At 35.9% G+C, this 26,823-nt stretch overlaps 6 protein-coding genes across 15 annotated transcripts; 1 reads left to right on the forward strand and 5 right to left on the reverse strand.

Moving 5' to 3' along the window:
* Positions 1-7,190: 7,190 nt before the first annotated feature.
* Positions 7,191-10,807, reverse strand: LOC9323964 (fibrous sheath CABYR-binding protein). 10 transcript variants are annotated; one of them, XM_021010022.1, is made up of 7 exons: positions 10,414-10,807; positions 10,211-10,263; positions 10,053-10,108; positions 9,414-9,465; positions 9,191-9,241; positions 8,683-9,027; positions 7,191-8,463 (listed from the first exon to the last, which is right to left on the reverse strand). In XM_021010022.1, the coding sequence occupies exons 6-7, from the start codon at positions 8,877-8,879 to the stop codon at positions 7,266-7,268; spliced, it is 1,395 nt and encodes a 464-aa protein (XP_020865681.1). In that variant the 5' UTR covers positions 8,880-9,027; positions 9,191-9,241; positions 9,414-9,465; positions 10,053-10,108; positions 10,211-10,263; positions 10,414-10,807; the 3' UTR covers positions 7,191-7,265. The 10 variants fall into 10 exon arrangements, with proteins under 10 accessions (XP_020865681.1, XP_020865680.1, XP_020865679.1 ...); XM_021010021.1 differs by having other exon boundaries at positions 7,191-8,482; positions 8,669-9,027; XM_021010020.1 differs by having other exon boundaries at positions 7,191-8,213; positions 8,343-9,027.
* Positions 10,808-12,222: 1,415 nt separating this feature from the next.
* LOC110230824 (protein NETWORKED 4B) lies at positions 12,223-15,598 on the reverse strand. The gene is made up of 3 exons (XM_021034899.1): positions 15,423-15,598; positions 14,185-14,344; positions 12,223-14,079 (listed from the first exon to the last, which is right to left on the reverse strand). Exons 2-3 carry the CDS (start codon positions 14,276-14,278, stop codon positions 12,515-12,517), a joined length of 1,659 nt encoding a protein of 552 aa, XP_020890558.1. The 5' UTR covers positions 14,279-14,344; positions 15,423-15,598; the 3' UTR covers positions 12,223-12,514.
* Positions 15,599-15,849: 251 nt separating this feature from the next.
* On the reverse strand, positions 15,850-18,752 carry LOC9323965 (protein NETWORKED 4B). The gene is made up of 5 exons (XM_002887856.2): positions 18,704-18,752; positions 18,464-18,507; positions 17,976-18,059; positions 16,812-17,862; positions 15,850-16,723 (listed from the first exon to the last, which is right to left on the reverse strand). The coding sequence occupies exons 3-5, from the start codon at positions 17,992-17,994 to the stop codon at positions 15,919-15,921; spliced, it is 1,875 nt and encodes a 624-aa protein (XP_002887902.2). The 5' UTR covers positions 17,995-18,059; positions 18,464-18,507; positions 18,704-18,752; the 3' UTR covers positions 15,850-15,918.
* On the reverse strand, positions 18,724-20,427 carry LOC9323966 (putative pentatricopeptide repeat-containing protein At1g64310). Its single transcript, XM_002887857.2, has one exon. It carries the CDS (start codon positions 20,401-20,403, stop codon positions 18,745-18,747), a length of 1,659 nt encoding a protein of 552 aa, XP_002887903.1. The 5' UTR covers positions 20,404-20,427; the 3' UTR covers positions 18,724-18,744.
* On the reverse strand, positions 20,412-23,649 carry LOC9323967 (probable serine/threonine-protein kinase DDB_G0278665). The gene is made up of 4 exons (XM_021034898.1): positions 23,197-23,649; positions 23,008-23,106; positions 20,917-22,915; positions 20,412-20,837 (listed from the first exon to the last, which is right to left on the reverse strand). Exons 3-4 carry the CDS (start codon positions 22,868-22,870, stop codon positions 20,644-20,646), a joined length of 2,148 nt encoding a protein of 715 aa, XP_020890557.1. The 5' UTR covers positions 22,871-22,915; positions 23,008-23,106; positions 23,197-23,649; the 3' UTR covers positions 20,412-20,643.
* Positions 23,650-25,078: 1,429 nt separating this feature from the next.
* On the forward strand, positions 25,079-26,653 carry LOC9323968 (F-box protein At5g07610). Its single transcript, XM_021035814.1, is given in 2 exon segments — positions 25,079-26,536; positions 26,538-26,653. Coding segments are annotated over 2 exon segments (1,077 nt in total). The 5' UTR covers positions 25,079-25,495; the 3' UTR covers positions 26,574-26,653.
* The last annotated feature ends 170 nt before the right edge of the window (positions 26,654-26,823 follow it).

Here is a 26,823-nt window from a genome sequence, read left to right on the forward strand (position 1 = left end):
CCAATTCCCGGTTTACGTGAAAAAATATCGGGATTTCGTCTACGTGTCTGTTTAGTTTATCACGAGGGAAGCACTAAAATTCAATAACGAACTCAGTCACCTAAAGCTTGGTTATCATGAGAAAATTTGATTTGTCACTAGAAAATTCTTGCGAAATTCCAACACCGGTTAGATTGGGTTTTGTTTATTAAAAAAGCAAATCACATGTAAACAAGGGAATTTGGCTTTCTCAACATTTCTTCACTCAATTTCCCGGTCTTTCATACAATTCAATTCAATTCACTATGGAAGGGAGTGATTATGGAGCATTGATTTAGGTATAGCAATCCTCAAAAAGGTCTAGATACCCATGTAAGACATTTCTTTCTTTTCACTATATATACATGCAGTCATGCACTAACAAAAATGAGGAAGCAAAACTCTTGTTGGATTTTCATTTGAATGTAGATATACATATCAACACCTTTATACCCAGAAATGGGTTTTTAACTTTCTCCTTACATTATATCAATTAAGAAAAAAATAAATGTATAGTGCTGATTATCATCAATTATGGCTCAGTTTCAAAGACAATATACATCAGAGAACAAATATTTCAAGACACTAACAAACAGATATTTCGTGAAACACATAACACCTCTCATGGTCATTAGCAGCTCAAAAAGGAACCGTAATGGCTGTGAATAAGAGAACTTAAGAACATGAAATATCATAAGAAGATACATGGCTGTTCCAATGCCACAATCAAACTTTCCTCTGCAAGTTGTAAACAGGCTAAGAACTTCACTTTCCTAGGCATTTTCGTCTTAAATGGAATCCACAATCAACAATAATGCAACAAATGATGCTGTTCTCACAAGAACTTGCCCATCAAAGGCAAAAAAGATCTAAAAAAGTGACTGACAATGAACATTTTCAAGCGTTAACATTTCCTTTTATTCCTCATTAAAGAAGAAAAGACTTTCGTATAGCATATATATATATACTAGGGGAGGTCCCCGCGCCCAGCGCGGGGTTGTATGTTGATTAAGACCAGAATTAATAATTAATATTTAGGGTTATCAAGTTAGGGATATTTATTGAATTAATTTTGTCAAGAGTCTAATTTTTATAACGACATTAATATAGAATTATGGTAAAACGCTATAACTTTTGATATATATTATTAGTAATCAACAATTAATAGTGTTTTTGAATCACAAACAATTATTAGTGTTTATATCTTGATATATATAATAGAATTAAATATAAAAAATCTATATATTTAAACCAACAATATATTAGCAACGCCCCGACCGCCACTGTCCATGGGTTCCCACGTCCAGTCTCGGTCTTTAGGCCCATCTTCTTTGTTTTGTCGTACTCTTGATTTTATGACATATTCATGCTTACTCGTTTCTTTCATATTAGCAACGCCCCGATCGCCACTGTCCGTGGGCTCCCCACGTCCAGTTTCGGTCTTTAGGCCCATCTTCTTTGTTTTGTCGTACTCTTGATTTTATGACATATTCATGCTTACTCGTTTGTTTCATATTTGTAATGCCACGACCGCCACTGTCTGTGGGTTCCCACGTCCAGTTTCGTTCTTTGAGCACATCTTCTTGGTTTTGTAGTACTCTTGGTTTTATGACATATTCACGCTTCCTCGTTTCTTTCATATTTGTAACGCTCCGACCGCCACTGTCTGTGGGTTCCCCACGTCCAGTTTCGGACTTTAATTTGGGCCCATCTTCCTGGTTTTTGTTGTATTCTTGATTTTATGACATATTCATGCTTTTAGATTGTATGTCACTAGAGTTTTTCGTAGTTGGAAACAAATAATTGAAAAATATAATCTCTTACCATATCTCTTACCTATCAAGTAAGTCATCTTGCTCTTTGAAGTAGTTATGTACGTAAAATTTCAATGGTATAGAAACAGGCATCTCTTTTGTATATATCGTGTCATATTTATCGTCCCTATTGTAGTATCTTTGTCTCTACCTTCGCCATTGGTCGCTGCGTAACCCTTCAGTTGATCTCTTGTTTATAAAACCCATATAAAAAGTTGTAAGAGAAATATCATTTTCTTAACTGTATCGTATATGTATTTGTAGTATATTGATCTGAGATTGCAAAGATGTATGCCTATCAAGAAGCTCTTAGCAAAGTAAACACTGAAGATAGGTACTAAAAATGAGAGGATTACAGAGAGCAAGTATCTATCCCTTAGAAACCACTATGTGCAACTGAGAATAATTCATATATGTACATACATACACATGTATACAACGTATTGAAGCTTTTAAATTTAAATATCGAATGCTACAAAACTGGAAAATTGCTTGTGGAAAAAGCAATATGAACATGGCCACATATATAACAAATAACCGATTATGCTTGTCGTAGATCATTCTCTTTCAAACCAAAAGTTTTACCTAAACAACATATCAAGTGACTCACAAGAGATACATAAGAGCCATATCCTAAAAATATCCGGCAAAGCAAAAACGCTCCAGGTTCGAGAAGGAAGTCATTGGAAAATTTGAGTATATACCAAACTGGAGAGTAATTCGGCTACAAAGAGAGATGTGTTAGCTTTGAAGAAAAAGCTATGTGATGTTCTACCTTTTATTTATGAATTTTATGCTATGAATATATGTTTTTGTTAGGGTTCAACTTCAGTCTCCGGATTAGAGACTTATATTCATCCGACAAACAATTCGATGTCACAATCAACGCTACAAAATTGGTGGGTTCTCTCTATTAACAAACAAAAAAAAATTCTGGGATATATATATTTTTTTTGTTTTGTTAGATCCATACGACGAAGAACATGACGAAGAACACCAAAAATTCTCATCAATCCGGTACGTTTGATCTTATTTTTATTAGTTTAACAATTACGGTTATGTCCAAATCTGAAATAACCATGGCTCCAGACTCCTTCACACCATGGCCACATATCACCGGAGTGGAGACGATTTCAAATTCGGAGCTTCTCTTCGCATATAAAATCATACATATGGTCTCTTTGTTTTGGGTTCCCTCTACAATAATTAGTACATATTTCAAAACTGAGCTACAAAAGAGCACATTGGATTTTGGTAAACATCAAGATTGCTTCCTACCTTCCAAGAAACATGATAGACTAATTCACATCCAAGACCAAACATTAGCCACATAAAGCCTGAATCAAATTAAACGATCTTAGGATGCTCTTCATAATCCGTAAGTTAAAGAGACTTGCATTAATATTGCAAATTAGACTCTAGAGGTGCACAATGGTTAATCAGAGTGTATCAAAGACGACGAATAAAGCATGAATTAGAATATCAGCAGAGGAAGCACACAAATATTCAATAAACGTAATCAATCACTGAGAATAGCATGGACCCAACTTTTGAAAGATTCATAAAAAAGGAAGATTTTTCCTATGCAACAATATTCAAACAATGAGAAGATCAATGATTGATGACTAACCATACAACCGAAGCAAAGCCATAAACAGAAACGAAAGTACTAAAGAGCCACAACAGCAGTGATACGACATTTGTTTCCTCGCACTGGGAACAATGACGTGCTTCCATAAATCCAATCTAGTTTTTATGGAAAACAAACCTGCATTCATAATAAACACTACTATTAATTATTATTTTTTATGCAAAAATTAAATGGCAGTATAAAAAATTCAATAGTTAGTGCCGAAAAAAAAAGCAAGGATTAGTTATGATATCAAATCAAAATTAAATATCAAGCAAGGTATTTACATAAAATTAAGGCAGTGGAGGATCCAAGAATTTTTTATATGACAATATCTACAACTAAACAAAGAAAATTTATATATTTTTAAAACAGAATCATTATTTGTTTTTTGGTAAGATTAAAACCGAATCATTATCATATTAGTAAAATTATCATTTATTTATTATTATCCACGTTAATTTAAAAGTTTAAGAGAATATCTGCTTTTTTCTCATAAAAGGATGGGATAATAACATAACTCTTTTAGATTTATAACTATATTTGACATTATCATATTAAATCTATTAAGATAAATATATTTCTTTTTGAAAAATATAAATAAAATGATAATATAATTATTATAGATTTACAATTATATTATTATCCATGTCAAAATTTTAAAACATTTTACTTTTTTCTCACATAGGAAGATAGAACAATAACGTAACAGTTTAAGATTTACAACATAAAAATAATATCAGAATTGGAACGCCAAATCATAATCAACACAATTAACACAACTCTAATGGGAAATTAGAGTTATATTGTGATTAAAATACTAAACAAACAAAACTAACCGAAACAAAACAAAAGTCTTCCTTTCAAAATCATTAACGTGACGGATTGCTGACTGATTAAGTTGAAGTTTTAGGCATTTAAAGATCTAGAAAGATGATTAAGGTTAAAAATTTTTATTTATTTTAAACAACGTTTGAATGTTGACAAAAAAAGAAGAAGAGAGTGTTGGGACCATCGGGAGAGACAACGTTGAGCAGCTGCGAAAGAAGCCAACGTTGTCTATTATGTTCCTCACAGTGTTTGATTTGACTTTTGATGACATTACACTCCTGTCCACTTGTTGTCTCGAAAGTTCATGCAATGGAAAATTATTAAACAAAACAATTTACTTTTATGTATAAATCCTAGGGAAGAACCGATCAAGCTAAGATCAATGGTTGTGGTTTTAGTACCGTATACTTCTCAAATATACCCGTTGAATAACGGAAATCCGCAAGACGGGGAGGAGACGAAGTCAACCTAGCTGGCAAAGGAGCTAACCCAGCTCCTTTGGTCTTATTTATGGTCATATGTATTTAGCAAAATATGGTATACAAATCGAACTAATCAACAACAAAACCTGGTTTTAAATTGTTGTATATTTCTCAAAAGTCAAAACCCATAATAACCAATGGAACAGAAGAAGCTAATGCAGAGCATACTTACGCTTGGAGTAAAGAGTGATGCAAGCTTCCATTGGCACACCCGAAAACGCATCAGAGCATGGAAAGAAACCTAAAAACCAATAAATTAAACAATAATTAAATCTTAGTGCATGGAAAACGAATCCTATACATACCAAAGTCCGAATCTCAGTGCCTTAGAATGACCTCGATACCAAAAACTTTAAGTTACTACTTCAATATATGTAATATTTTAGTTTGGGGAGAGAGATTGGCAACGAAGAGTAATTCCTGAATTTAACAGCCAAGTTTGTTATCCCTAATCTAAAGAGAGGAATACTTAAATTGTATTAACGACAAAAATTAGCCTCCTCTGAAGATTCATCCCTGAAATAAGTCATCTTTCTGACTTTGTGGCAACTGTGTTATCAAAAGTTGAGTGTTTCTTCTGAGAAAAGACATATTTGAAAATAATAAGAACATGTACCTCAACAAAATCGGGAGGTACCTCATCTTTTTACAACAAAAAGAAACATACCAAACCATCGATGATTACCTTCTCAAAAGTTGAAACCAAACTTTTTGATTATAAAAATTGATTAGTGGTGAAAATAGTGAAACCATAAATACAAAAAAAAAAAAAAAATCAAATTTGTACATATAAACTATAAGATCACCTGTTTATTCATTGAATTAGGTCCAAATTTTCTATACACCAGTTCACATCGTCCCCTCCATACATCCACCCTACAATAAAAAGAAAAAGAAAAATTAGGTAGAAGCAAAAAAAAGTTTGAAAAAAAAAGAACAAAAAAACAAGGGTTAGTTATGATCTGAAATTGAATACCATGAGCAAGGTATTTATATTGAATAGGAGGCGGTGCATGATTTAGAGTTTCTAAATTTTTCGACGATAAATACAAAAAAAGAAAAGAAAGACATGCATGGTATCCATATGCGTCATGTCACGCTGATCCATATTTTTTTCCAAAACTCGATCTAATTGCTATTATGTGCAAAAATCACCGCCGTTCACGTTCATGTTCACGTTAGCACTCCATACCTAATTCACATGTAAACCTCTCTGCCTATCTCTGACTTCAGCTCTCTCATCTTCGAGTCTCCCCAAGAAAGTTTTGACACCACACCAACATTTCATTCGTCAAAATTAAATCGAGTTTGCACAAGGTTACAACCGATTAATAGGTGGTCTTCTACCTTCTATTTACGATTTTATGCTATGAATATATGTTTTTGTCAGGGTTCAAGTCAATCTCCAGATTAGAGACTTATAATCATCCGACGAACAATACGATGGCGTGATAACCGTTTCTAAATTGGTGGGTTCTCTTTCATTGATCTACATATTATTTTTTTTGACGACAAACACGACGATCATACCAAAAATTTCATCTATTCCGGTACGTTTGATCTTTATTTTAATTAGTTTAACAATTAATTGCCGTTTACGATTAATTTCGGTTATCTAAATCTTATTAATTTGAGTAAGGTTAGAATAGTATTCTTTTATGTTTATATTAATGCTCCGATTAATAATTTTCGGATATTTGACATTATCATCTTAAATATATCAATATTATAATAAATATTTTCCTTTTCCGATTTTTTTTTTGGTATAATTCCTTTTCCGATAAATTATGAAACAGATCTGTTTCCCCAAAAGGTAAAAAAGAAAAAAAAAAAAAAAAAAAAAAAAAAAAAAAAAAAAAACCATCAACCGTCTCCATTCACACGTTTCTTCATTATGATCACGAATTCACGTTCATGGAAGCTTCATCATACATTAACACTTACAAGTTTCTTCGTCGAGTTTTTATCCAAGGTTTCTTCGTCAACTCTGTATCCAAGGTAATAAATATTTGTTCTTTTCATTGGTTAGAATTATAGGGTGCAGGATAGTATTGACGTCTTAAAGACATAACATGGGCAAGATACTATGAGAAGCTTGACTATTCTGCTTCGACAGATCAACAAGTGAAATTCTATCACTAAATTATTAGATCTCTGTTATTGCTATGAATATATGCTTTATGTTAGGATTTCAAGTTTTGCCTTCGTTTAGAAGAATTATATTCACACGACGAAGAACACGATGAATTCAATTAAAGCTTCCTAACTGGTACTTCGTTGTTCCTTTTTTTTTTTGGTTAATTATCATGTTTATTGTTTCCAAAATTATTTTTCCTGGTTAATTCCGAAATTCAATTTAATTTTTCCAAAATTAATTAGATTTCATTAAGGGTAATTAAGTAATTACGTAAAATCAATGACTCAACAAGAGCCGAGAGTCCGACACGTCAGCAAAAACACTTCTCAAATATTATTATATATAGATATATATCAAGACACTTTAACCACTGAACTCATCAGGTTATCAACTTGCCTTCCATCCAAAAAGAACTTGGCAGCTTTACAGGATGCTGTTTTCGACTCCTCCACACGAGCCGTCCTTTTCCTTTTTTCCTGATTATCAGTCATATTATCAATGGCTACTTTGCTGAGCTCTATAAATTCTTTTAGAGCATGGGTAAATCCAGTCAACTCCGCAGACAACTCATCCTGGAGTTGACGCTCGGATGATGCTTCAACTTCAGAAGACGGCTGAGATTGAGATGAACCCTCAGAAGATACGTTCACAACAGTCGCGTCCTTAGTAGCAGATGTAGTAGTAGATGCAGATGCGTTCACAGTAGTAAATGCACCCTCGACAGATGGGTTCTCAACAGATGGGTTCTTAACAACAGATGCAGATGCGTTCTCAGAAGTAGATGCACCCTCAACAACAGATGCAAATGCACCCTCAGCAGGTGCGTCCTTAGTAGCAGATGCAGATGCGTTCACAGCAGCAGATGCAGATGCGGTCTCAGGAGCAGATGTAGATGCGTTCTCAGCAGCATATGCAGATCCGGAAGCAAATCCCCGTTTAGATGCTTGTTTACTGCTTCTCTTCTCTCCGGTATAGTGGCTGTGAAAGATCTTGATACATGGAGATTCAGGAATTTGCGACCAATCTAATTTTTCCAGCTTTACAATTGCATTGGGCTGAACTATCTTTTTTCCCTGCTTGACCTTTGCAGCTGCTTCAGAAGACGGCTGAGATTGAGATGCACCCTCAACAGATGGGTTCTCAACAGATGGGTTCTCAGTAGTAGATGCGTTCTCAGTAGTAGATGCACCCTCAACTCGTGCGTCCTCAGTAGCTGATGCAGACGCAGATGCGTTCTCAGTAGTAGATGCACGCTCAGCTGGTGTGTCCTCAGTAGTAGATGCACGCTCAGCTGGTGTGTCCTCAGTAGTAGATGCACGCTCAGCTGGTGCGTCCTCAGTAGCAGATGCAGACGCAGATGCGTTCTCAGTAGTAGATGCACGCTCAGCTGGTGTGTCCTCAGTAGTAGATGCACGCTCAGCTGGTGTGTCCTCAGTAGTAGATGCACGCTCAGCTGGTGTGTCCTCAGTAGTAGATGCACGCTCAGCTGGTGTGTCCTCAGTAGTAGATGCACGCTCAGCTGGTGTGTCCTCAGTAGTAGATGCACGCTCAGCTGGTGTGTCCTCAGTAGCAGATGCAGATGTGTCCTCAGTAGCAGATGCAGATGCGTTCTCAGTAGTAGATGCACCCTCAGCTGGTGCGTCCTCAGTAGCAGATGCAGATGCGTTCGCAGTAGTAGATGCACCCTCAAAAGCAGATGCAAATGCACCCTCAGCTGGTGCGTCCTCAGTAGCAGATGCAGATGCGTTATTAGTAGTAGATGCACCCACAACAACAGATGCAGATGCACCCTCAGCTGGTACGTCCTCACCCTCAGCAGGTAAGTTCTCAGTAGCAGATGCAGGTGCATCCCCAGCAAGTGCTTCAAAGTATGCTTTATATGCCTTCTTTGCCTCGAGTTTTTTCACAAAAGATATATATTGGAGCTGACTCTTTCCCTCTAACCGTGCAAGTTCGTAAGGTTTCATATCATTCTTGTAGAGTTTTTTTCACACTCTCTTCAAGGGGGAAGTAGAAAAGGCTTGATTCTGCTGAGGACTGCTGCAGTTGAGAATCCACCTCAGGCTTGTCTTTCACCATCGTTCACAGTAGTAGAATATGAGATTCCTTGTCGATCTTTAGAGCAAAAAAAAAACAAGAGAAATTTTCCCATCAAAATCACTATACCAGAGAACTATCAATTTAACAACAACAACAACAACAACAAGAGACTTGTCTGCTGTTTCTACCTAAGAGATTTAAAGATGTTGAATTTTCTATGAGTTTCTTGATAAATTACCTTTGCTCGGTGAACTTCTTCTTCTTGCTTCAGAGAATATAAAAACCAACCCTACATGAGAAATTAAGAGAAAAATCAGAGGAACTTAGACTATCAAAATCACTATACCAGAGAACTATCAATTTAACAACAACAACAACAACAACAACAAGAGACTTGTCTGCTGTTTCTACCTAAGAGATTTAAAGATGTTGAATTTTCTATGAGTTTCTTGATAAATTACCTTTTGCTCGGTGAACTTCTTCTTCTTGCTTCAGAGAATATAAAAACCAACCCTACATGAGAAATTAAGAGAAAAATCAGAGGAACTTAGACTATCAGGAAAAAAATTTCTCCGGGAAAATAAAATTTTCTCGGGAAAGTTACAAAACAGAAGCGAGAATGAGAAAATAGAGAGAAGCAATAAAAATTATTTTTTTTCCTTCCGTGAACTTCTTCTTCTTCTTGCTTCAGAAAAGATCAAATCATAGAAGAAGAGGAACTTATACTACAGAAAACAAAATTCTCAGGAAAATGAATTTTTTCTCGGAAAATCTTGTAACAGAAGCGATCATAAGAATTTACCTTGTTCTTGGTTCCGTGAACTTCTTCTTCTTGCTTCCAAAAATATCAAATCAACACTACATGTTGAGAGTTAAAAGAGAAATTAAGAGAAGAAGAAGAGGAATTCTCCGGGAAAGTGAATTTTTCTCGGGAAAAGAAGAGAAACTCAAGGAAGAAAATCAGAGAAAAAAATCAAAGAAGAGATTATGAGGAAGAAGAACTTAGGCGAGACTCAAGTAAGAGAAAACGGACTGAATTAGAGAGAAGAGAGAAGACGAAAGATTCTCGGAAAATCTTGTAACAGAAGATGAAAAATTACCTTGTTCTTGCTTCCGTGAACTTCTTCTTCTTGCTTCCGAAAAGATCAAATCAACCCTACATATTGAGAGGGAAGAGAGATTAAGAGGAGAAGAAGATGAATTCTCCGGGAAAATGAAAGATTCTCGGAAAATCTTGTAACAGAAGATGAAAATTTACCTTGTTCTTGGTTCCGTGAACTTCTTCTTGCTTCTGAAATGATCAAATCAACACTACATGTTGAGAGGAAAGAGAAATTAAGAGAAGAAGAAGAGGAATTCTCCGGGAAAATGAAATTTTCTCGAGAAAAAAGAGAGGAGAAACTCAAGGCAGAAAATCAGAGAAAAAAACAAAAGAAGAGATTATGAGGAAGAAGAAGTTACGCGAGACTCAAGTAAGAGAAAACGCACTGAATGAGAGAGAAGAGAGATACGAATTTTCCCTCCATTGAATGAGAGCGAATGAGTCACTGACACCTGTCAGCTCTCTTGTGCGGCCTGTTTTGAAGTATCCGGATCCGGATCCGAACACATATCCGTTAAAAACCCGGATATCCGGATCCAAACCACACCCAAAGTTGACAAAACCGAAATCTCCCAATCTCCGGCAAATACTCGGAAAGCTGATGAAGCATCCACAGTTGCGAAATCCATCGTGCTGTGGTGATGATGAGCGGAGATATGGCGGTGACATTCTAGCTGGTTCGCTGGGGAAGAAGACTGATAGCCTCGCGTGAACTCTCCGCCGGAGTGCTTTTTTTTTTTTTTTGAGCAAAAGAAATCGAAGAAGCTTAACCTAATTTTTGTCCCAACTTTGATTTTGTGAGATTCATATGTATTGGGCCAAGTCAAACATCAAGGCCCAAACTGTTAAACCCAGCTTCATCTTGAAACTGTTACACAGATCCCGTGTTTCCCAAAGTTAGTAGAACTACATTGACTTGCCTTTGATCTTTTAGACAACATTCTTCAATGTTAATTTAATCAGAAAGAACCAAAAAAAAAAAACAACCGTATTTTTCTAATGTTTGAACATAATTAAGAAATTTCACATTAGAAAAACTTTTTAAACTGAGAAGGAAAAAGTATCAGTTTGTAACCAATAGCGAAAGCGGAACATAACTACTTAAAGCCAAAGACTAACCCAACTCGAATTCTTATATTTTTTGGGCCAATTAGATGGCTGTAGTATTTTTGTCTGAGTCAGTTAGTATCTCTTCTTTATTCTACACATACTGTTTTTTGACTTTTTTGCCCCTGGCTATAGGCCCCATGAAACGAAGGTTTTTGCTGATGACGTCAGGAGAGATGGAGAGACAAGTATTTTCATTCGTTCACCTTTTTCATTTTATAAAATATATATATTTTAAAATTTGAATTATAACTATTACGTTGCTTACAAAAAATTTACGCACCACGATTTTATATTACAAGTATATGCAAAAAAATTGTGCATATGATATATCAAAATTATATAAACCAGATATCAAAATAAGATTTTTATTTAAATATCAACATTATATAAACCAGTGATTTCTCATAGGTCTACAAGGAACACGTTAAATTACGTCGTTTAATATTGAACATAACTTCGGTTATAAAATGACTTAACACTTATACCGTCAGTTCATAGACCGACTTAATATTCTATGACGCTAAAATTCTTTAACTTTAACGTCATTTACGCAGAAGTGAATAAAAGTCTTTAAGCATAAGAAAATAAAACCATACAAACATTTTCTGCTAGATTCATGTAATAAACCTTTCTTTAATGGGATCCCCACATGATTCATCAACAAATATTTAATTTTTCGATAGAAGAAAACACAAATATTGATAACAAATATTTTGGTCGGTTTAGTAATGCTTCTAATTCAAAAGTTTACGTCGTTTTACGAAATGACTTTGGTTAACTGACGTAATCCAGCGTGTTTTTCGTAGTGGTGTCAGGTTACCATGTCTACGTAGAAGGGAAAGATCTGGCCACATATATCTTGAGAAAGTCTTGCTTATTAAAGACAGAAACAATATCGATCGGACCAGGGTTGGATCAACAAAAGAAGCTTCAGATGGAGACAGAGGTGAAATTTTCTTTCCGTAGTTCACCCACATGTAACCTCGTAGTCAATGAACATTGGAATTGTTAAATTTGATAGACATCTTTGGATTTGATCTATTAAAGTTTTTGTTGCATTTGATTTTGATGATTACATAGCTGTTTTAAGTGTTGACGAGGAATTACATATTTAGCTAAACGTGGAAGTTGCTTTTGAAATGAAAACTGCATTTTAACAACATCTATGAAAACAACGATGAGTCTATACAAACCTCACGACCCATCCAAATCCATCTTAATGATCTTACAACTACAAAACAATCATCACATACACGTCACCCCAACTTAGAAAAAAAAAGCAAACACCAATCAGAAAAAATAAACACAGCTAAGCTCTAACTTACAGTTTGGGACGAGAACGAATCACTTTTAAGCTCGTTGTGACCTTCTTTGTCCTCTTGCCACAACCATTTTGGACAAAACCTCTTCAAGATACTCACAACGGTCTCTATGGTGTTCGATCCATACACATAACTGTCTTATCGCTTCTCTCTTCTCTTCTCCTAATCCCAACAATGTCTCCTTCAACTTCTCCTTCTCTTTCTCCTCTTCTCTCACTTGACCTTCAAGCTTCTTCTCCATCTCTTCCTTATCCTTCTCCATCGCTTCTTTCTCCTTCTTCATCACTATCACACACTTCTTCGCCGTCAGAAGCATATTCGTCGCTTCGACCACTGTTTCCTCGTAGCTTTTGTGCTTCTCCTCAAGTTTTTCAGACAGGGATTGGAACCGGTTTAGTATTGTTGAATTCACTCTCTCTGATATCTCTTTGATCATACCTCGATATGTTTCGTGGGTTGTTGCGATTTTCTCCTCGAGCAATGCTTGTTCCTCTAAATGCTTAGCTTCTATTCTCTTCAACTCTCCTTCTTTCTCTGTTAACACTTGTTCGGTTACTCTCAGTTTCTGGTTAGACAAACGGAGTTTAACCTCGATGTTACTCATCTTCTCCATCAAACTCTCTATCTCGTCTCCTTTCATCTCTACTTCATTACGTAGACTCTCTACCGTCTCCTCGAGATCTACAATCGCGGATTCCCTCGATGCAACATCTTTACCGGTCTCTTGCATTCTCCTCTCTGTCTCCTCCATCTTCGACATGTACTCCTCCAACATCTCTCGTGCTTGTTTGTAATCATCTGTTAGCTTCTTGATTGTTGCTTCTCGTTCTTCGAACAAGCCGTTGATCTGTTTGTGTTCTTGGCTCAGCGTATTGTACGCAGCTTCTTGCTCTAACAACGCTTTCTGCACATCATTTATCTGATTCAGTAACGCTGGTTTCTCTTGCTTCTCTCTCTTGAGTTCTGCATCGGTTTGCCCCTGTAGACGGTTAACTTCTTCCAGTGTACTCTCGTGATCTTTCGCCTTATTCGCAAGCTCTGCTTCCAATCCATCTCTCTCTTTCTTCACATCTTCTAGCTTCTGATTAAGATCAGATTCAGTCTCACCAGCAACTTCAAGTTTCTGATTTAGTTCTTTGTTCTCACTCATTAACTTCTCAGCTTCAAGTCTCAAATTCCCACAGATCTCCTCTGATTCCTTTAACTTCTTCAAAATCTCTTGGTGCTCTGATTCAACAGCTTCTTTTTCTTCATCAGTTGTTGCTAACTTTCTTTTGAGATCAGCAATTTCAAGATTTGCATCTTCCATCTGTTTCTTTACCAACTCTATGTCATTCTCAGCCCGCCCGTTTCTCTTGCTCTTCTTATCTGAATCCGAGTCTGAACTCGAAGAAGAAGAGCTCTCGTTCTCTCCTTTCCCATGAACTTTTTTCCTGATCTCACCCGTTAGATCATCGTATTGTTGATACAAAGACTCATACTCTTTGTAGAAGTCCTTCACTAACTCAGCAACCACTAGTCTTTTGGATTCATCTTCCTCAATATCTCCACTCTCAACAATTCCTAAGATTTTCTTCACTTTCTCATCAATTTCTGCATTGTTGAGAAAAGTATATTTTCTCCATTTAAAACCAAAAGACCTATGGATTTAGCATGATCTGACAAAAAGTAAAATAACAAGTGCACAAAAAAAATTACCAGTTTTTGTTCCTTTGAGTGATTCACCATTATCAGGATGAAGATGAGGCTCAAAGAAAGATTTTAAGGAGTCTCTAATACTAAGCTTTCTCATTTCTTCTTCAATCAAAAGATTCGAGATTTGGAACTAACAAGTCATGTCCGGGACATCAAGCACGATCTGTACTTTACACAATATCACAGAGAAGACATGTGAGAAGAAACTATAACTTGTTCAAGACAATTAGCAATATTCAATTGAAAAAGATACCATCATTTTCATGTTTAGTAAACTAATGTTAATTTGGGGCTGACTTGCAATTGAATAGTAACAGAAATGAAAAAAAGAAAAAGTAGATGACTCAATTGGAGCCTGACATGACCAAACAAGTAGATACCAGAAGTATAACTATTTAAATCAAAGTATAATATGAATATCTTATGACAAAAAGGTGAGATTAGTTAAAAGGCAGATGGATCCATCCCCATCCTCTGGTAATAAAAATACAAAGTAGTAGTAGATACTCTCATGATCCAACAACAAACTATAGAGATCCATACCAATGTGATAGTTTTTAAAACTGATTACAAACTTTAAAATCCAAAATTGCTAATCAGTTTTTAGCAATTAATCTGATAGAAAAATGATTAGATGCTAATTAAGAAATGAATGGTAGGAGAATGTAGTGGAGAAACTTTAAGGGGAATGGGAACAAGAAAGCACATAGAATGATCATAAAAAGACAGCTATCATCATCATCATAACCATATGAGTTGTTTCTTTTTATGTCTCTATTATACAAAGACAATAATAGAGGTCTTCCAAATCTTCCCCCAAAAAAATGTTAAAAATATTAGCATTTTGAAACAAAGATGATACACTAACTAGTAGCAGATCAAAATCGAGATTTAATGGAGTTGCATGAAAGATTAATAACAAAGATCCAAGTACATGAATTACAAATCTGCCAAAACTAGCTATGATTAAGGAACATGAGGTAGACTATTATAGAAACTAAACACCATTGATAAATAGCTAGAATATCACCGAAACCTCTTAAGAGCATAACCTGAGTTTAGCCTATAATCTCTACAAATAAAAAAAAAAAAAACTTCAAACAAAGAAATTCACTAGAAGATGAGCTACTACACCAGATCGAAGAGTTAACAAGAACTAGGAACTTGAAATCGAAGATCTAATCAAAACAGAGATATCGAAACTCAGCTCAATCATCAAGTGATCGGAGATCTTTTTTTACCTGGAAGAAGAAGCTCCGGTGACAGAAAACGGTAGCTAAAAAAAACAAAGGAGATATTTGTATACAAAAATTAATGGCGAGAAAATGAAACGAATTTATAAAACCGACGAAAGAGAGAGAGAGACAGAGGAGAAGAAAAGTGGTTCGGTTTTGGACTTTTTTATGCCAGCACAGAAAACGTTAGATGAGTTACATTTCCAATTATACCCCTCCGTTCTAGAGTTTATTACGTTATTTACCACTGACAAACCGGTCAACAATATTTTACATTTTGACTTTTCTAATATTAGGATTGAGATAAAAATAAAAAACATTGTAATAATAACTTTTACTTGTTATTATGGTAGATTACAAAATTTTTTACAACAACAATGAATCCACGATCTTACAGTAAATATTTTATATTTTTGCAAGATGGGTTAGTGAGTGAATATAAACAAATAAATAACAATTTTGTGAAAAATGGAAAAAGAGTTGAATTCTTTTTTATAAAAAGTTAGGTGTTAAGATGATCAACCTTTAAGATTGATGATTTCTTGAGTTGATCGTATCGATCTCGTTGATAATCCACAAGAATACAGAGTTGTCTTATGGCTTCTCTCTTCTCTTCTCCTAAACTCAACAATTCTACTTCTCTTCCCTTCACCTTCATCTCAAGCTCTTTTATCCTCGTTTCGAATTTGCTCAAAACCTTTGCTAGTTTCAGTTTCTCTGTTCCTTCTTCCGCAAGCTTCTTCTCTAGCTTTGATAACTTCTCCTTCAACAATGTTTCTTGAGCTTCTCTGCATTCTAGCTTTGCCGTTAGAGTCTCTACCTCGCTCTTCTTCTCACTCACCCAAAGCTTCGCTGACTCCATCTCTTTTGCTAATCTAGCAACTCGGTTCGTGGTTTCCTCTGCTTCTTCTAGTTTCTTCATCGCGGTTTCGGATCCTGTGTACCCTTTTTCCAATGCGCCTTTCATTTTATTGAATTGGGTTTCGAAAAACATCAAACTTTCTCTGTTTTCCTTGTTTTCTTGAAGCATGTCTCGGGTTTTGATGTAGTCGTTCTTGCTCTCTAAGTGTATCTGTTCAGCTACGTGGATCCTCCTGTATAGTATCCTAATATGATCTTCTATCTTCATCCGGAAATCTTCAGCTAATTCTTCCATTTTCCTCTCTAACGCATTTGGATTCAGTTTCGAATCTCGGCTCGAACCAAATGACCAACGTTTCGATAGCTTCTGATCTTCAGAGAACTTATCAATGGTGTCTTTTTGTTCTTTGAGAAGCCTCTGTTGATCCTTGATTTTCGCCGATAGCCTGCGAAAAGAGAAACATACAGACTTAAAGCCTGAATACTCCGAGAGCAGTCGATTACTTTGAAAATCAAAACACGTCTGTTGTTTACCTGCGAATAATATCATCTTGTTCCTTGACCAATTTCTTCTGATCAGAAACCTGAATGTCCAATTTCTTGCTCGCATCTTCCATTTCATGAGCGCTCTCTGTCTTCATCTCCATATGTAATGATTCGAGCTCTGCGATTCTTCTATGCAGCATCTGATTTTCTCCTCTAAGATGGCCAATCTCTTCATTCAGTCTATTACGCTCTTCCTCTGTTTCTTCTTCCAGACTTTTCAATTGCATCTTCGTCTCTGTAACTTCTTCTACTTTCTTCTCCAACTTTGCTTCAGATTCATCTTTCTGGCTCCGCAATGATTCAAGCTCATGTTTCATACCATTTACCTGATCCGTCAATCCCTTAACGCGTTCTTTCTCTTCGACTCTCTTAACTTCTAAATTTCCAGCCAAACCCGCATTTCGTGCACGAAGGAAACCGATTTCTTGTTCTAAATTTTTTAATTGGCATTTCAAATCTTCGATTCTCGATGTTAAACCCAACTCACTATTCCCAAACTTGTTCACAAGTATTGATATCTCATCCCCTTTCTCTTTCAAAACCGATTCCAAACCGGAGATCTGAGATCTTAGCCCTTTGTTCTTCTCTCCTAATTGCTTACTTTCACTAGCTTTCATCGCAATCTCTTTCTCTAAATTTCCTTTCCGATCACACTCAGCTTTTGCATTACCTAGCTCTCGTTCTAGCTCCTTCACACGCAAAGTCAATTCTCGTTGTTTCTCTTCAGCCTCATTCCTCAATGCCTCAATCTTGCTTTGAAGCTCACCAATTTCAATTCCTTCCTCAACAACATTCTCTATTTCCTCTGAAGAGTAATATTCCAAATCCGAACTCGATGAAGCAACACGCGATTTCCCTTTTCTTCTGCCACCACTTTTCGGATCTAAATCTTGTTGGAAATCATCACATACAGAATAGAGAGACTGACACTGCTCTTGAAGATCGTTAACAATCCCTAGAAGCTCTCTCTTTGAATCCCTTGGAATCCTGTTTTTGTTTTGGATGAACTTTAAAAGTTTTGAAACTTTCTTCTCCACTTCTGCAGAGATAACAAGAGAACTAACAAAACCTTACATAAACAATTTTCAAAGACGAAAATAGTATTTGCTGTGATTTAATCTCCATTGAGCATTAATTCAAAACAAATCTTACCTGTTTTTGCTCGCTCCATTCTTACGATCCTCGTTCTTGCCTCTGCATTTGAACCTCACCAAACAGAAAGATCAATAAAATGTCCTGCAAACACACAAAATAGCAAAAATCACAAATGTTTAGTATCATATATATCCAAAAGGAAACCCCTGTCATTATTATACGTGACAATAATCTTTTAATTTATGCATTGATGGGAGAAATAATCTTTTGCCCTGTAAAATGGGAATGAACCACATTTCTGATTACTTTTACCCCAAGAAAGCTTCACAAAAAACAGAATAAGAGAATGATCTCACGTAACGATACAATGGGGATCAAATCAAAATAAAGAGACCACTGAAACATCGATTTTGATCAGAAAGATTGGAGAACAGAACAAACTGTATTCTACGATTTACATTGTCCCTTCAAAATTTTCTGCACTTTCTCAGCAAAATCACAATTCTTTAAAATTGACAGAAAAAAAAAAGGATTGAAAATATTACCAGGTGTGAGATCGAATAGTTGTTTCTTCGCCTTCCTTGGAAAGCTGAAACCAAACAATGATTTAAATCTAATCATGATTTTTAAATTAGAAAGAGAGATTTTTAGCAAAAAGATAGAGCAATATTAGAAGATAGAGCAATATTAGAAGTTGTGATAAGAGGAAAAAAGGATAAATAAATAAAATGTAATGGTTTTTTTTGTTTACCAATATTAGAAGACATGTACTCAAAAATCCTAACCTTTTCATTTATATCAAGCCATAATCTGTTGTTCTTCACAATTAAAACCAACTAATGCCTGGCAATTTCCCTCCAAAGCTTTCTGATATTCCATCTCTAAGCCTTTCTACTTCATCCCATCTCCCATATCTTGCATACACATTAGAGAGCATCACTTTGTAAACACTTCTTCTCTCTTCTCCACTCTTCTGTATTTTCTCTGCTACTACTTCAGCCAAATGAGTGTTCTCATGAACTTCACAACATGACAATAGTGCTCCCAAAATTCCTGAATCAATTGGTTTTCGTAATGACATTACAAACTCAAATGCTTCTTCCAGTTTTCCAGCCATTCCCATTAGCTTTACAATGTAAACATAATGCTCTGTTTGCGGCTTAATACCAAACTCACTCTTCATCCTCTCGAAGATATCTTGACCTTTGTCTAAAAGACCCGAATGGCAACAAGTACAAAGAAGAGCAGAGAAAGTGATCTCGTCGGGTTTCAATCCCATCTCAAGCATCTCAGTGAACTTTTCAAACGCAGAGGAAGCAAAACCGTGCAAGCCAAGACCCAAAATAAGGGAGTTGAAAGAAACAATGTTTTTCTCTGGAATTCCTGCGAAAAGACTCATCGCGCAATCCAGAAGCCCACATTTTGAGTACATGTCTATAAGACCAGAGCACACCTTTATATCAAGTTCTAGTCCTAGTCGAATAACATAACCGTGCACTTTTTTCCCGTAGACTGAATTCGATAACTCAGCACAAGACCCTAATACAATCGCCACAAGAACACAATCTGGCTTCTTACCACTCATTCTCAGCTCAGCAAACATATGCAAAGCCTCCTTGTGATTCCCGCATCTCGAATAACCAGTTATCAAAGAAGAACACGCAACTAAATCAGGCTCACAGATGCTATTATACACACTACAAGCAGAAACTATGCACCAGCATCTCGAGTACATGTTAACTAAAGCACAACCAACATAAGAATGAGAATCTAGATTGATTTTCAAACAAAATCCATGAACAGACCAAGCAATGAGTAACAAACTAGGATCAATCAAACCAATTGTTAGCGCTACCATTGTATAACAATTCGGTAGATGTCCTCGATGTTGCATCAAGTTAAACAAATTGATTCCTTTATCCCAAAATCCACAGCATCCATATCCAAGAATCATAACATTCCACAGAGCAAGATCTGGATCTGGTATTGAACAAAACAACTTACTTGCTTCAACAATAAGGCCAGCTTTTGAATAAGCTTTAACAATTGCACTGCCACAAATTTGATCAAAACCAAGACCAGACATAATTGCAATCCCATGAACACGTCTCAGTCCCTCTGTATCGAAACTCTCTGAAAAGCCACGAGCTAAACACGCATAGGTGAAGTTATCAGGTCTCGTATCAGAACTCAGCATCTGAGAGAAGAGTGACAAAGAAGTACTAAATTGATAAGCTTTAGCATAAGCTCGAATAATAGAGTTCCAGAGGAAAACACTTCTCTCAGGAAATACGTCGAACAGTTTGCGAGCAGACACGAGATCATCGTTTAACGCATAGAATCTAACAAGTTGCGTCGCGAAATACGGGTCACGCGCGAGTTTGGACTTGGTAACAAAGCTATGCAGTTTCTGGGTACTCAATCTCGTTTGAAATTTCCTCGAGAACTCATAGATAATCAAACGTAACTGCGTCTGCGAGGCCATTACAGATAAACGCAAAAATCCAATCTTTAATCGAACAAAACCTCAAACACAGGAGTTCCAAAATCGGAATAAGACTTTAGGCGAAGATGGTACAATAAAAGTGTAAACTTGCAGAAGCTAGAGGGAAGTATCTAAAGAAAGCAAATTTACACATACAAAAAAAAAATGGTATTTAAGAGGTTACACAAAAAAGGGTTAGTTTTAAGGTTCTTCAAAAACCAAGATGCGTGTGTTTCAAAGCTATGTAAGCTCAGAGTCTGAAGCAGGACCAGTGAGTTGTCTACGTCTTCCATGGCTCAAAGGACTCATAGGACTCAAAGGCAATCTTGTATCCTTCCTTGCTTTGCTGCTGCTTCTTCCAAATGGACTTAGTGGTGATGACACTTTCGGTGTTGATCTCGGTTTTATAGGCGATGATCCTGGAGACCGTAAACCTGCAATGAAAAGGATGATTAATCTATTTGGTTTGATCCATCAGAGAGCTTTAGAACTAAGTGGTTTGGCTTATCTGACCTGAGATTGAGTTTCTTCTGTTTTTTATGGTGTCACCACTTTTCTTTAAAGCTGATGTCTTTTTGATTGGAGCTTCTGAGTAAACTGATCTTATATCTGAGTATTCAGATATTGCATCTAAGCACAATGACTTTGTATACATTGGCATTGTTGGTGGATCTTCAACCACTGAAACACCTTCAGAAACAGATTCCCCTGTTTCTGAATTCTCTTCTTTGTTAAAGTTTGGACTCATCTTCTCTTTCTCTGCAATCCTGTATGAGTAGAGCTGGAATGGTATTTGTGTCACGGATCCTGCGTGAGAACCTGACTCCATTGAGAACTTTTTCAAGAATCTTGCTTCTAAGTCCCAGCAATCAACAAGTGGGTTTTGGATTTGGAGGTGGCCGTGATCCGGATTCACAACTAGGAATTTCTTGATGTAGCGGAGGATCCGGCATATCGAAGAGAATGTTGGACGCTGACTCGGTTCTGAATGCCAACACCGTTTAATTAGACTAACGAGGTATTTTGGCGAAGGGAATGGGAAGAGAGGTCTCTCTCCCGTTCTTATGTTCTTAGCCATTTTCTCGCCTTGAAGATGGTCATCTTCAAATGGAACTTTACCGGTTATAAGCTCGAAACACACCATAGCAAAGCTATAGACATCAGCTTTATGTGTAAACTTTGATCTCGGAGCTGTACCTTTGAGATCTTGTTCCATCTCTGCTAGAACTTCAGGTGCATACCATATTACAGGATCGGGTGTGGTTGGTCTAGAGGAAGCCCGAGAAAATGACTGATTTTTAACTGAGGTCAAGCCGAAACCTGAGATTTTCGCGTGGAAATAACCTTCGGTGTGACTTCTCTCTTTCAAAAGAATGTTCATGGGATTCAAATCTCCATGGAAAATCTCATTAGAATGAAGATATTCCATCCCTCTCGCGATTTGAAGCATTATATCGATCACAACGGGAACAGAGAAAAGATACCTTCTTCTAGGTCCACAATTCTCCTTCATGTAGCTTTTCAAATCTTTGTGCATTAACTCCATAACCAGAGAACATTCTTTCCTTTCTTCATCATAGAATCCACAAAGGTACTGAAGTATATTCGAATGACAAAGCGATAACAGAGAAGAAATCTCTGCATTCAACGGCTCAAGATCCCCGAAAAAATGTCTCAACACAAAACTATCCCCTAACCATTGAATCTCCTTGTACTGACCACCACCACCTAATCTCCGCCTCACTTGGTAATCCTTAGAACCAACAAGTATCGAACTCGGGAAGAGCTTACCGTTAAACTGTTCCAATCCAGTTAGTTTCTTCAACAGAAAATCAGCTAAACGCTTCTCAGTCTTCCCAATCTCATCGCTCTTGGACTTCCTCTTCTCTTGCAATGCCTCCACTAGATTCCACCTATCTTCCCTCCAAGAATGCTCGAACCGAATGCAAATATCCCTCGGTACCAAATACTGTTTCCCATACCTCCACTGAAACAGCTTGGGATCATTCCACTCCCTATCATACTTTCTTGAAAACACAACTCTCCTCCTCTCCATCTCAGCAGGGTCGAGACCCGAAATCTCACCCGCTGTCTCGATGGCTTCGATCACAGCCGAGAAGTAACAAAGCAAATTGTGAATGTGAAACTCAACACAATCTTTGTTCTGATGAAAGTTGATAACTTTACCCCACCAATCTTTATTAGACATACAATTCCGAACATACATTTCGCCTTCTTTAAAAACTCGATAAAGCTCTCTCAAAGGCTGTTCAAGAGCTCTCCATTTAGTATGCTTCTCTTCAAGCTTCAAGTGGTGTCTGATCTCTTCGGCTACGGTGTTGAAAGCCAAACTGAAAATATCTAACAACAAACAACATTGTCTTTGGTTGATTAAGATATCGTCTTGTAATACCATTAGCGCGTTTAAACTTCCAAGAACCTCTCCGATTTGCCTGAATTGCTCCATCACATTACAGGCTTGCTTGTCAAGTATTCAAATTTCTCGAACAAACTGAAAAAAAAACATGATTCGCTTAAATCATTTATATATATGATTCATGATTCTAGATCCAGCAATATTAAGGAATGGAAGAAAAAAAAAACCTGAAATGAAGATCTTTTTTTTTGTTCAAGGATCGATGAATTCTCTTGGAATATATGAAATCATATGGTTCAACCAAAAGATCAACAATCTTCTCCAACCTGATCATCATCAAATGAATCCATCTCAAAATTAGGGTTCAAACTATAAAATTCGAGGAGAAAATCAACCGCTAAAGAATCGATCTTTACCTGTAAAACTTTGAATCAGAAGAAGCTTCAAAAGAGAGAGAAAAAAAGCTAAGAAGAAGAATTTCTTCTCTTCTCTTTTGGGTTGCTTCTAAATTTTTTTTCCCAAAGGTTTTCGCTGTCTCTCTGTAACGGTTTTGCAGAGAAAGAGCTAAATAATTTTTCCAGGACTTTTTTTTTTTTTTTTGTTCAAACGTCAAAGTGTTACGTTTTCGTCAGGTGTTTTTTTCTTTGTCCGCATTATTTGGAACCCATTTACGAAGTGTTCCCGCGAGTTTCGTCATTAATTAATTAATTGATAATGTACTTAATTAGAGTTTGATTTGAGTTAAAAAGGAAACAATTAATAATAACTAGGACAATAACTACGGTGTGTTTCGGTCTAAAACAGCGTTGTTTTATCGACTTTTTCGATCTAAACGTTGTCGTTTTGTAGTCTCAACCTTAATCCATTTGAGCATTTTCTTTCCCAAGTCTTAACAAAAACAACCTAATAAATTAAGATTGATTCTGACCAAAATATAAATAAGATTAAGGCTGATTAGTCTATATTTGAATTCTTTTACGCATTTGAATCTTTGACCTTCCAACTAGAATTTTGAATGTTAAACTAAAAAAAGAAGAGTAGACAGTGAGGCATATAATGTTTGTTTAAGAGAAAAGATGACTATTTTGGAAAAAATATGTAAGAAGCAAAATTGAAGATATAATCTTCATTTTGTATACGCTAATAATACTTCATATGCTGGTTTAAGGTACTTTAGTTGGCAAATATATCGGCAATTCTTAACAAAAACAAACGAGTCATGATATGACGAGTAACAAAAACATAAAACAAAATTGAACAAGTTATGATTATTGAATTGAAATCATTAGTTATACTCTATAGAAGTCAAATATTCATCATTTTTATGCTATGTGATCATATGTGTTCAGGACTTCATGTTAAAAAATGCTACGTGTTTAGGTTGAAGATAGTGTTGGTTTAAGCTTGAAGGATAGACCGGAGTTTACTTGAACCGCAAGATATCAGTTTAATAAAAAGATAGAGTCAAATCTTTAGGAATTATCTAGAAGATTTATTAGAGTCCTAATCAAGTTAGGATTAGGTCAAGTGTTGAGACTATATAAGCATATATCGAGTTTGTGGTATAGCTTATGAGTTAAGAGAGATTTGAGATTAAGAGAGATTGTTTTGTGAGCTTTAGTTTTGAGAATTTTCTAAAGCATATCAATAAGAGAGTAATTCTTAAAAGCTTTGTGTTCTTAATCTCCTTTGAATTCTAGAGATAGAAATTTTGAAGATTAAAAAGATCATTAGTTCGCAATTCGCGAGGTAGCATAAATTGAAAAGGTTTTCATAGTTGATTATCTTTCCTTCTCTCACATTGTTTGCACATATCTCTCAAAGCCTTGGAGGATCATACAAGTTATGATCACGCAAACTTCCATTTTTTTCCTCAAGTTTCTGATCGATGAAGAGAATTAATCGATGACAACTTCTTGATTCAAGAATCCGACAAAACAAAAAGGTTAGTTCTACCTTAACACTTAAAACACTTTCTAGGTGTGTGAAATAGCATTCCCTTCATTGGAATTCATTTTTACTATATCTTTAGAATCAGAATATTCGTTTCGCCAGAATTAGGGAGATGTGAGTTAGCTAGTACTAATTGGCCCCAAAACAAAGAGTATAGGCCAACAAATGTCTTCAGTGATTTGATAATTTTTCAGAAAGGTAAAATATTTATTAGTTAATGTTTTTTTAATTTGATAAAACTTTTAACAAAAGTTAAACTGGAGTTTTTTACTTTTAATTTTAATAATTTATTAAAATTAAAAGTACTAAGGAAACTAAGAAAGAGAAACATATAGCTGGAAAATGGAAATTACTAAATTTAATTTAGAAATCTGCTGAATGATGAGATAAGAACAAATTTGCTAATTTTAAAGAAAATAAATTGACAAAGTGATGGAAGTGACTTGTGGATTATTATATAAGTCGGATGTTAATTAAAAACATAAAATAAAATAATCAAAAATTGTATATGATATAATGAGTTGTTAATCTATTAGAAAAAAACAATTGCGTTTGTTCATGTAAATCACTATACAAGTGTTAGTCTTGTGTAAATGTAAAGTTGTCGAGAAAAGAGAAGTTTTCCATAAAATTTGAAACAATACTCTGTTTTCTTCTCTCTTCCAATTCTATTTTACTTTTCTTGATCACATCAAACCAATAATATATAAACTGTTCTCTACCGATCCAGATTTCGTGCTCGTCTCTTTTTCCAACAAGATCATGAGTTCTCCGGTGCTAAATCAAGACATAATCCAAGAGGTTCTTTCTTATTTCCCGGCTTCAAAAATTGGAAAATTCAGGCTCCTGAATAAAGAGTGCAACAAGAGAAGCTACGAGTCATGGTTTCTCAATCTCAATTTCCATAGAACCAACTATATCTCCGGATACTTCCTAGAACGCTACGAACGAGGATACAAACTTGATACCAGTTTTGTCCATGAGAGGAGAGATTTGGAAAACAAAGGAGTCTCCATCGATTTTCTGCCACAGGGAGAGGGAAAGATTAAAGCTTGTGATGCAAGTCATGGAATATTGCTTTGTGTTAATGATACAGGAATAATACCGGAATACATAGTCTGCAAACCAACCACAAAACAGTATCAGATCATACCAAACCCAAAAGTGGGGAGATGTGATAAGTCACTCGGTATAATGGTAACCGGATTGAACCCTTTCCGGTATAAAGTATTTAGGCTTTCGAAGTCGCCCGGTATGAATCGGAGTCTCAGAACTTTTGCGTGCGAAGTTTTTGATTCCGATTCGTTTATGTGGAAGAGGATAAAAAATCTGCGTCTACCAAGAACAGACGGTTTAATTTTTTCAAACCCGGTACAAGCTTCGGGGTTCTTGAATTGGATATCACGGAACAACAACGTGATCCGGTTATGTCTCAAAACCGAAACTTGGTCTTTCTTACATACCCCAAACGTTGGTATATTCCCAGAGTTGGTCAGATACGAAGGGAAGCTAGGTGTTATTCGTCACTGGATAAACAACAATCAAGAAGATGTTCACGGATTATGGGTTTTAAAGAGCAGTTTTGAGAAGTCGTGGATAAAAGTGAAAGATATTAAAAGCATTGGAGTAGATCACATTGTGTGGACTCCAAGCAACGACGTCGTAATGCTTTCTAGTTGGGATCGTGTCTGCCTCTACAACATTAACACAGAAAAGTTGAACTTAGTTCATACAAACAAAGATTTTGCCTCTTACGTTTGTTTCCCGTTTTGTTCTGATTACGAGAAGATTGATCTGGATTCTGGACGAAAGAAGAAATGGACCTACAAATGCAAACTAGTCAACAAGGCCCAACGTGGGGCACAAAATATAGGAATATTTAATTTGTTATATGGTTTGTTCTTCTTTTTTTTCTTTTTGGCCAAATATGGTTTGTGCTTCTTAAAAGCTTATGTATGAAACCAAACATTTTTTTATGAATATCTTTTTTTTTTTTTTTTATCATGGGTGAGTAATCTAATTTTTTGGCTAGTTATTTTGATGTAATAGGATATAGTGTCCAAAATTTCTTTTCTTAGATAATTTAATAT

Source organism: Arabidopsis lyrata (genome assembly GCF_000004255.2).
Source record: "Arabidopsis lyrata subsp. lyrata unplaced genomic scaffold ARALYscaffold_2, whole genome shotgun sequence".
NCBI classification, from domain to species: domain Eukaryota; kingdom Viridiplantae; phylum Streptophyta; class Magnoliopsida; order Brassicales; family Brassicaceae; genus Arabidopsis; species Arabidopsis lyrata.